Here is an 11,181-nt window from a genome sequence, read left to right as displayed (position 1 = left end):
AATGCTGATGTGGTACATGAAAATGTAGCTAAAAATGTGGAGAATGCAATGCAATCAAGCATTTTGGACGATATATTGTCACAAGCTGGCAGAATAGGCAACAGGCTGATGTGCGTTTTATTTGGAGACTGTTTTGCGCGACAGAGACTGAGTTTGCTGCTGATATTCTGGGGATAGGCCTAGCCAATGTACGACTTTTGCCTTTTAATATATTTGCTGCATTAGATCAGTCTTTCTAGAACAGGCAAGGGCTTTCTAGCCTCACGTCAGCAGCGCTGCATCACCCATATAGCCTACATTAAAACAACCAGCGGATGGTGGGCAGGTGTAGTTTTGAAAATTGGTCAACAAACTTTGGTGCTGATGGATGATAAGTTTTGCTATGCAGTTATGGTTGAAATAATAGCCCATCAGCGCATCTCTAGTGTGTGTGCCTCTCTCGCTCAGAGGGGAGGGAGAGGCTGAGGGTCGATCCAGCATGGATTCTAAACTCTGTGGTGGATAGGATCTACAATTAGGTGTTAATAATATTACCACGCTAGGTCAAAGTACTCCCAAGTGCTATTGCGCCACACATTGTAGTGTGTTTATTCGCTTGGAAAATCGTCACGTTTCATGTTGTGTGCCCTAACATTTTTCATCAACTACTCGTGCAACTGTATTTAAGTAGGTAAAACGTGGAGGTGTTTGAATACTGCTATGTGCCTCTCTCTACGGCCATGGCAGAGCCCGCTAGCATAGCAACATGCTAACACATTCGCGCCGCGCGACAGAGCGTTTGAGTGCACCTACCGACGCGGGAGAGGTACGACTCAACTCGTGAAAGTTACGGTAAGAACATATATCACTACTGATTTTGGGTGGCGTGTTCCTTTAAGGGAAACAAATTATTGAAGACTTAAACACTCACCAGCCCCATTACAAAAAGGCAAAGACCACATTATATTTTTGCCCATTTTCCAAATCACAGTGAATGCAGCCAGAATATTATAATGCCCTGGCTCCTGTTATAACGGGCCAGTAGGCTACAGCGAACCCGCGACGTACTCTATTTTCACCTGTTGCTGCAGCCGTCATGTCGGATCTGGGGGTGTCTCAATGAGTTTCACATTCCTGTGCCGGCTTGCTAGGTGCTTGCTCAGATTTGAGGTGGAATTTTTTGCTGTAGACAACATTTTTCTTCCCACAAAGAGTGTACAGCGTTAATGTTTTTTTCTTAATGTCTGAACTGCAATGAATTAAATGCTCCATGTTCGCGCTCTCTCCTGCACTCCATGTCTTGCACACGTGTGTCTGTTGTTTACATCTATATGCAGCTATAGCCTACATCATTGTCACGAGTTAGTCTCACAAAATCCATATGGCAAAATCCCAAATTCTTTTACTGTCTATGGCAAAATCACGGTTTAGTAACGCAGGCTGCTTGCAGGAAAGTAAAAGTAATCTAATTACTGTTTTTGCAATTGTAATCCCTTACTTTACTCTTTACTTGAAAAAAGTAATTGGATTACAGTAACGAGTTACTTCTAATGCGTTACTGGCTGCCCATCACTGGTCATGAGCACGCCAAACCACAGTGGCAGTCTAACGATAAGCTCAAGCTCACATTAACCAATCAGAACCCTGAAAAGTCGCACGTGAGAACATGTAAATGGTGTACTTCTGTTGCATACTGTGACACTCCGTTTACCACAGTTTAGAACCAAACGCATAAACAGAGTTTTCCAAAAAAAACACTTTGGCCGGAGTTTTTTTGGATAATCGTTTTACGGGGCGAATTCTCCGTTTGCATCTAAATGAAAGGCTCAAACGTAGGGAAATGTCTTCGTTTATAAAAATACACATGCTCGTGTAAACGGGGTCTCAGTGCCCTCCCATTGAAAACGACGGAGTCTGTTCGTCCATTTCTTTTACTGTCTATGGCTATACTATGTAAAACGAAGGTGTCGTAGATGTTAGGGGATTTTGAATTGGCGTGTTTCAGACGTTGCATAATCAACACCCCACCTTTCCACACCAAGCCTACAAGTTCAACGGTTTTTTTAAGCCTACATATCTCAGAAAATAATGTAGATACAAACTTAAACCTTTGCACAGTAGTTATTGGGTAATATTTAGCATTATTGACATAAAGTATGAAGCAAAGCCAAGATGGTCAGGCTATAGGCTGGAGGCATTTGTTGATTTGGCACGAATGACCCTGGTAACAGTTAATGGAGTGGGGTGTGAGTAAGTGAGCAGCAGCTCATTAATATGAGAAGCAGAAACAGCACACTTTGACAGGGACTGAAAAAGAGTGTAATAGAGGTAGGTAAGAATATTTTCCTACAAGCTATTTCCAGCAAACAACTTCAGAAACATGTTTTCTGGAACTCATAGACCTATTTTAACTTGTTGAAAAATAGTCATAATATGGGCACTTTAAAATAGCACCACACTGCAGTAGTATGAATAGGGTCCCTACACATAAAACGAAGCATCAAGAACTTAGTAAGTGTACCGAGAATTTATTAAAAATACGTTTTACAATCTGCCACTGACTTTAGCATGGGGCAGCCGTGGCCTACTGGTTAGCACTTTGGACTTGTAACCGAAGGGTTGCCGGTTTGAACCCCCGACCAGTAGACACGGCTGAAGTGCCCTTGAGCAAGGCACTTAACCCCTCACTGCTCCCCCGAGCACCGCTGTTGTTGCAGGCAGCTCACTGCGCCAGGATTAGTGTGTGCTTCACCTCGCTGTGTGTTCACTGTGTGCGGAGTGTGTTTCACTAATTGGGATAAATGCAGAGACCAAATTTCCCTCACAGGATCAAAAGAGTATATATACTTATACTAGCACTTTTCCAGCTAAGCACTTCTGAGGGCTGTATTAGGGTCTAGCACCATTACAAGGTGAAAAAGCATATTGCTCAATGTCGGCAGTAGGCCTAGTTCTAAATACATGAAGGTTACGCAATTATTGCAAATTAACATTACAGTATCAAATTTGGATCAATCACTGGAGGCCAATGGAGGAGCGTGTGACTCACTGGAAATCAGACAGGTGTCTGATTGCCGGCAAGTGTTGCCCATAGACAGTAAAGGTGTTGCCCCCAGCAATATGGCGGCTGCGTTTACGATGCCACCTAATAGAACTCGACAGCCAATCAAGTACTGAGTCCTTCGTTCTGAGATTATCAAGGGTGCATGCATGTATCCTCTGCGTGCTTGGAACACCCACAATCCTGTGTGCACATGATTTTTAATAATACACCTGCAGCTTCCTGCACACTTGCTAGTCTGTAGGTATGGGCAAATTAAGCTTTGGTGAACCACAGCAGTGTGAACCTAGCGACACTAGCTGAAAAGCAAAAAGATGGCTGCCACACATACATTTTTCAACATAAAAGTCCTTAGCAAACCAATATTTTTGGTTACATATACTGGTTTGGGTAAGGACTTTTATATTGAAAAATCTACATGTGGCAGCCATATTGGATTTTTTCATTAGTGTTGCTAGCTTCACACTGCTGTGGTTTAGTGGTTCACCAAAGCTTCATTTGCCCATCACTACTAGTCTGTTCCATTGTGTGTTTTCCATATGCTAAGAAGAAGCCTTGCCTCGTCTTTGAAGGATTCGACTCAGCAGTACTCATTCTACCAAGCACGAATCCTTGACTTTGAGAAAAGCCCACTGTGTTCAATATGGCGTTGACTATGAATTGGCCGGATTTACTAGACTAGCCTCCACCATTCATTTGTATGGAGGGCAGGACTTAATCACTCTCTCCAGTTATAATATATAATACCTCCATGGTACAGCCACATATTTCTGTTTCTTTCTGATTGGTGACCTCATTTCCATCTCTATGGACGTGCCACCTTAATCACTTGACACAAGAGATTTCCTTTATAAGTTCAACAATCAGTTGTTTTTCCATGAACCTGCCTATAATCAGCAATCTCTGGCTTTCTCTCAAAAACTAACCTGGGAGTGGGCTATCTTGGTATTACCTCATCCCACCGAGATCACCTTTCCTACATCTGGGTCAGTGGGTTGGAGGAAGAGGGTCATTCAATAGGTTGACCTTTGAGTTTGAAAAGACCAAAGAAAATAAACACCAATTTTTTTAGGTAAAGGGGCTGGTATACTGAAGGACTAGTCACTTCACATTCAATACTTGTTTTGGGGGAGTAAAGCTACACAACGGAGACCATAGAACTTGGCTTACATTATGATTTCTTTGAGGCAGTAGTGAAATGATGCCACACATAAGTATTTTGTAATGCCTGGCCCAAATTGTGTGATGACACTATTCCCAGGAGCAATAATACAAAAACAGAATTTATTTATTCATTTATTTCCTCTCTGAAGGACAGTACAGTCTATGGAATTGTGATCAGAATAAGTTATAACATTTCTTAAAAAAGTGGTACAGTTTATGACAGACAGGAATGGGTTTTAAGCTTATTCTGCAATCACCCACAGGCTGAAATGGGATGACTGAGGCCACTGAAATAAGACTTTTCCCGTTCACTCATGATCTCAAAGTGAAGGGGCTTCTGACAAAAGCTGCACTCTGCAGAAGTGTGGGGCTTAAGATCCAGGCCAACTTCGTTCCATGTGGTCAGCAACTTTTCTATTAAAAGAAATGAATGAGAAATGTAAGTGACACACAAAGGAAAAAATGGAAGACAGCCAGATCTCATGGAGATTACAGTCTGGAAACCCAATGATCACATCAACATTAATTCAGCCACCAGGATGGCAAGAAAATCAGCGACCAGAGTGGGTGGGTAAGTCTAATGACATTGTGTGAAGTGTTCATTTCAAAATATAGTAATAACTACGGCAGCAATGGTAGAGCCAGAAGCAATAGACAGTAATAGCAACAAGCAAAGAATTGAAGCCTGAGCAAGAAGAATGATTAAATGTATGTATTGAAAAGGTAACTGTTACCTTACTTCCTACAGCATTTATATTATATTAGTTTGTATATATTATACAGGGTTCTACACTAACATTTTTTTTCCAGGAGCACTTGTGCAGTCAGTTCTGTACTTAACTTACACATAATCTAACATTACACTGCAGCTAACAGTTAAACATGGCAGTGCACCAATTGCGAAGATTAAGAATGACTGACAACATTTAGGCTACAGGAAACAGGATTTTAAAGATCAGTGCCTACTTTATTTTCAGTCTGTTCTATTTTCCTACATTTTGTTAATGTAAAATAATATAATACATTGCCATATTTGCATTTAGCCTGTATATCAAGTATCCTGCCAAATGTAGGCATTTATTTATTTGTGAATCCATCTGTAGCTAATCCAAATATGCCTGTGGTGACCTATCTGACTGCATACTGAATACTACTACTAAAACAGTCCATTTTCTCTTCCACAAAACCCAACATAGTCTAATCATGGATATATATTTTTTTATACTTTTATTTTTTATTTGAAATATCTGCATTGATGGGGGCAGTTAGGCAAACGTTAGGCCTACTTTCGTTTTGCACTTCAGCTTGTATTCAGTGTAAACAAACAAACATGCGTGGAAGCCTGGAGTTGTCAGTAGCGTTCTACCTTTGAATAAAATGGGAGTATTATGGGAGGCTACTTTTGTGCCCGTTCGCTACAGCTATATTTTGCATATTGCAGCCAATACGTCAACTGGGCTAAAAGGCATGTTAGGTTACCTTTCCTTCTCTCACTGCATTCTCAGAATCTCATCCTGTTCCTCTTATATCCGATGAATTCGGTGGATAGAAGAACTAATTTCTTCAATCTTTGCATCATGGCTGGCTAGTCTAACTTTCCGCTTTTTCTGCGCGCTCTTGGATTTGATAGAAGCGACTACTAGCGAGTCACAACGCGAAACTGCTAACGTTGATGGGAGGTGTAGTTTTTATGCTGCATTCACGACGTGATTCTATGGTTTGCACCAGTAATGTTTCTCGATGTTGCGGTGTATTTTATAGACAAACATTGACATGGTTAGAAGTCATTCGCACCAGTGCACCTAAATATTTTTTTGCACTCACACGCCATCATTTTTACTCGCATGTGTGAGTGAAATGGGCGCACTGTAGAGCCCTGTTATATATTATTTATCTTAGATAACTTGGTGGTTGAACAGGAAGAAGGAATCTCACACTGGTCAATGCCATTTAGTTCAAGGCTGGTCCAGAACCTTCGAAATTCTACAACCATTAGGATGGAACAACTGGAAACAATCCCCTATGGAGAGGAGATATTTACTTACCAACAAAGTACTGCATCATTTCAGGAGTATGGTGTGGTGTTGGAGCAATGCGAAGCAGCTCATTGCCACGTGCAACTGTGGGGTAATTTATGGCCTGGACGTAAATGTTGTAGCGACTCATCAGGATATCACAGACTTCTGTGTTCTTTTCTGCATTGGAGACCTGTAGAGCAGACAAGACCCTGTCACTTTGCTGGACTTCTAGACCCAAGCCAGGAATGTTGAAATTTTGCCTGAATTCCAGCAAATTTCCTGATGATCATCTTACAGGACTTCCTTACCCTGACTGGAATGATGTGACTAGGGCAGTGGACCACAGGAAGACCAGAGTCCATAAGCATCTGACGCAGCAGCTTGACATTCAGTTGGTGCCTCCTGCGTAGCATGCGCCCCTCATCACTCTTCAGCGTCTGAATGGACTCTCGTGCACCAGCCAGCAGCATTGGTGGCAGTGAGGTGGTGAAAATGAAGCCAGCAGCATACGAGCGCACTGTATCAATCAGGGCACTGGTACTGGCGATATAGCCACCAACGCAGCCAAAGGCCTTACCTGTGGAAAAGAAACAGATTAGAAAAAATAACATTTAAATCAAGCTGAAGTAATGACAAACCCTATTGCATCAATTTCTGGATCAGGGAATGTAATAATTTGTAATACATTACTGAGATTCCTAGATAACATGGGAATTGTAGTTCCATAACATCTAACAGCACACACACACACCCACCAGCAACACATATTTAGCAGAAGTGGAACCACCACACATAATTTAAGGTTCAGCTTGCCAGGGCCTTTGAGGGAAATTCAATAAGTGCAAAACAGACAGCCTGGTTACTAGGCAACAGGTAGGGAGGCTCCTGCTTCAGTAATCCCAAGTGTATTACATGACAAAGCCAGTCCCTGTTCCCTTTTATCAGCAGCAGTCAGTGTGGCTAGTGACCGTCTCTACAGTCTTTACCAGAATGAGGCAACACCTTTTATGGTAAAAATCTGATAATGGCAAGTTAAGCAACACTGTACTTACCAAGAGTTCCTGAAATGATGTCCATCTTGTGCATGACTCCATCCCGATCACCAATGCCACCCCCTCTTGCTCCATACAGTCCCACAGCATGCACTTCATCCACAAAGGTGATGCCACCATACTCATGAGCAACATCACACATCTCCTCCAGTGGACACACCGCGCCTGGAAAGCACATGCCCAGGTTTAGATTATTGATGATTTGAAGCAGAACAAAAACGATGCAGCAACATTGAAATTCAAATTACCATCCATGGAGTGGACCGTCTCAAAAGCAACAATCTTCGGCGTGGATGGGTCTGACTTTTTCAGCAGGTCACGCAAATGGTCCACATCATTGTGGCGAAAGATAAACTTTTTGGCGCCACTATTCCTAATGCCCTGGATCATTGAAGCGTGGTTCCCAGCATCGGAGTAAATCTCACATCCTGAAAATTAACAAATAAGCTATATTTAACCTTTTCTTTTTTTTTTTAAGATACAGTTCCCATATTCCACCAGAAGTAAGCTTAACCTACCTGGAAGCATCTTTGCCAGAGTGAAGAGGGTAGAGTCATTAGCCACAAAACAGGACGTGAAGAGCAAGGCTGCATCTTTCCCATGTAGGTCAGCCAATTCATGCTCCAGGTCGACATGAAACTTACTAGTCCCCGATATATTCCGTGTACCTCCTGCTCCAGAGCCATGTTTTCGTAAAGTATCCCTGAGGCAGGAAAAGAAAGTAAATGTATGTAAGCGGTTTGACATTTCCTTGTTTGATTAGTTCAGACTGACAACTTTGTGGTAAAGAGTGTGCTCACATAATTGACTGGACCACCCTTGGGTGACGACTCATGCCCAGATAGTCATTGCTGCACCATACAGAGACGTCACGCTTGCTGTTCTGAGTCTCTGTATAGTTATCTGCCATGGGAAAGTCTGTTGCACGTCTGTTCACAGTTTTAAATACACGGTATGTATGATCAGCCTTCTTATCTTCAATTTTCTTCTCAAAGAATTTATCATAGTGGAAATTGGAGACTGCTGAAATGAGTAAAAAGAAAACATATTGAAGAATTTAGCATATTGAAGGCAAAAGCAGTACAAAACCACCTGCAGTTGAAAAACAAGGCTCTCACTTTTCGGCATGTTTTCCTGCAGCAGGTGGGACACCCTTGTGGGACGCTGCTTGATGAGCTTCTTCATAAGGTTTCCAGCAGCCTTTGTGTTCTTCACAAGTGGGTTAAGATCAGACGGAGACACACCTGTACGAGGGTGGAGGAAAGAAATAAAGACCCTTGTCAGACAATTACATAATTCATGACAACACTCCTTACAAAAAGGAAAATCTACAATCTTCAAGATTCCAAAAGATTACCTTTTTGAACAGTGCGCACCTCAGATACATCCTCTTGAAGTTCCATGCTGGCCTGCCGGACAACACTGCTGTTCTGGCCCATCTCAGCAGCAAGGAAAGGGCATTTGGATGCTGCTGCCTGACCAACTGGAGGCATGGGGTGGCCTGGAGGCATCTTGGGAGTCTCTTTAGGTGTTACTGTATCAAACATACAGGTGTTTAGCCATCTTATCCATAATCACCCACCATAAATACAAAAATAGAGACCATCTAAAACCGTAATAAGATAACTGGCGATTAAATGACCACTCACCCTCTGTGGTCGGGGCCGACTCTTTGGCTTTTTGAAAGGTTGATGTGGATGAGCAGACAGCTCTAGCCAAAGGCCGAGAGGCCAGATCCATCATGACGGGGCATTTCACTGCATAACCCACCAGGGTCTTCCTTGTCTGCTGAAGAAAGGCTTGAGGGACACGAGAGAGGAATGGGCAGCGAAAGATGGCATCCATTACTGATTGTCCAAGCCTGGAAAGTAAAGAGACAATCATCTTTCAGCCTAGAATAAAATTAATTCCAAATGCCTTTGTACAGGAATGACAACTTCATATCCTATTCATACCATAATAAAAAGGTAATTCATCCAGTCTATGGATTACATTACAGGAATGGATATTACATAAACTGTACCATCTAAGCGGTCAACCGAGTCTTTGCACTAAAAATGGGAACTCATTTAGTTGGCATTTAGAAGGCACCTTTACACCTTAATCTTACCAGTACGACCATAATATACCAAGCTCTACTCTTTAAAAACGCATGCAAGACACTCACGGAAATTACGCTTTTACGCAACCTCTGGAGGTGACTCACTCTACATAAGCTTCCTGAATCGTTGTGAAACAGAACAACGTTAAGGTTATCTAGAACACCAGAAGGCTTACAACAGGACTTTTCGACACATTCGACACATCTTGGCAACATATGAAATAAAATATTAATTGCATCCAGGGCAAAACAATAAATAAGCGTGAACGTCAGCGGTCTCTGACTATGACAAGTATGGCGGCATTTCCCCAATGTTTGCCTTTACATCGACAGAGATCTGACATACCATTCAGTGTGACAGGGGGCTGCAAAAATCCGTGCGCGTTAACACATTTACAAAGCCATTCGTCCCGGAAACTTAGCGACACAAACGATCACCCGGTCATGTTCAACAATGCAAAGACAACCGAGGATGACACCACTGATCTCTAAAGAATCACTGATTCCTTCAGCTCGTAAGTTACACTCGCAGTCAACGTTAAGTTAGCAACTAAGCGGCACATCTACATTACCAATGATCATTTGGCACTAAAAAAAAACACCCGTCAATTTATAGCAACACAACTAAGCACTTAAGTAACTTACTGATGACTAGCTAGCGAAATACCGATACATCCTTGATGTCTTGTAGCTCATCTGAACAAACAACAGAGCCCGAAGGAAGTTAGACTATCGCTAACGTTGGCTAGTTTAGCGTGGCCAGAGCCCCTTTTCTGGCATGGTGCATCCAGCGACAATGTTACCGGTAATTATAAAATAAAGACTTTACCAACTTCAAAATGTGGAGATTACGGTAATGTACATATTGCTTTTGTCATTTTAATTGCCGTTTTCATGGAAGAACATCGTTAATGTTACTGAACCGGCGACGTTCAACGTTGACGTCGTTACCCAAGGTAAACGGTGCTACGTAGCACTAACGTTATCAGCAAATGCTAACATTAGTGAGCTATCAGGATAACTCGATCGGCCAAATTAAATGGCCAACGCTATTTACAAAACATAAGAGCAGTAGCCACATTGGTAAACTGGAACGAAATAACCTGAACTTTGCAGCTTTAACGGTAACGTTAGCTATGAATGCTGACAACAAGGTCAGACACGTTCTAGTTGAAATGAGCGAATCTGGGATAAAGTTAGCTAACGTATCGCTAGCGATTAACGTTACCTTTAGGTCAGTCTGCCATAACACATTAAAGACAAGCTATAAAGCAGTCTAATCATAAACAGTCAGTTCTTAGATGACTTACCGACACAACCTTCTCAGTAACACTGTTGATAGATCAAATGGATTGTTCTAGGTGTCTTTAAGACTTTTGAACTGTCCTTTAGTGTTGTTATGCACCGTTTCGTTATCCTGCACTGAGGACGAACGAAAGGACAAGTGGATGGAACCGGGATTTATACAACAAACCGTAGTCCAATCTCGCGAGAGACTAACGAGCACTACGTCATAGAAACTGCTCATGTTACACAGGTCTAGTGGTGCGTTCGTGCCAAAGATGGTTGATTACGAAGATACTTCATGAGAGGCCATTTCCTGTCCCTGGAAATTTATGCAAATAGGGTAGCAGTACACGCCCCCGCACATTTATGCAGTGATCGGCTCTCTTTTTAACATTGAGGTCTATGGCAGAATCCAAGAATTTCCCAGAATTTGTCAAAGCCTTATTTTTCTGAGCAATGGATGCACATTTCGGACACGGTATCATGATCTCCAAACCCTCCTCCCTATTTCAGTAGAAT

General features: G+C 42.2%; 1 protein-coding gene across 1 annotated transcript; it reads right to left on the bottom strand.

The window, feature by feature from the left end:
• Positions 1 to 4,323: 4,323 nt before the first annotated feature.
• Positions 4,324 to 10,823, bottom strand: alas1 (aminolevulinate, delta-, synthase 1). The gene is made up of 11 exons (XM_076267329.1): positions 10,686 to 10,823; positions 8,924 to 9,135; positions 8,632 to 8,808; positions 8,393 to 8,518; positions 8,075 to 8,297; positions 7,793 to 7,977; positions 7,523 to 7,702; positions 7,275 to 7,439; positions 6,531 to 6,799; positions 6,250 to 6,412; positions 4,324 to 4,618 (listed from the first exon to the last, which is right to left on the bottom strand). The coding sequence occupies exons 2-11, from the start codon at positions 9,117 to 9,119 to the stop codon at positions 4,458 to 4,460; spliced, it is 1,845 nt and encodes a 614-aa protein (XP_076123444.1). The 5' UTR covers positions 9,120 to 9,135; positions 10,686 to 10,823; the 3' UTR covers positions 4,324 to 4,457.
• Between the last annotated feature and the right edge of the window lie 358 nt (positions 10,824 to 11,181).

This window comes from Alosa pseudoharengus, unplaced genomic scaffold, assembly GCF_046254945.1.
Source record: "Alosa pseudoharengus isolate Yale_2024_CS ecotype anadromous, Long Island Sound unplaced genomic scaffold, YU_APseudo_1.1 YU_APseudo_1.1_scf_5, whole genome shotgun sequence".
Lineage (NCBI taxonomy): Eukaryota > Metazoa > Chordata > Actinopteri > Clupeiformes > Clupeidae > Alosa > Alosa pseudoharengus.
This window is presented reverse-complemented; position numbering and strand designations above follow the sequence as displayed.

Bases quoted from the DNA above. Each gene is read 5' to 3' on its own strand.
- alas1 (XM_076267329.1), bottom strand. From the start codon at position 9,119: ATGGATGCCATCTTTCGCTGCCCATTCCTCTCTCGTGTCCCTCAAGCC. The intron at 8,298-8,392 runs GTGAGAGCCTTG...TACTCATTTCAG, and splicing joins GCAGGAAAACATGCCGAAAA to CAGTCTCCAATTTCCACTAT. The intron at 4,619-6,249 runs GTAAGTAAATAT...TTCTTTTAATAG, and splicing joins AATGATGCAGTACTTTGTTG to AAAAGTTGCTGACCACATGG.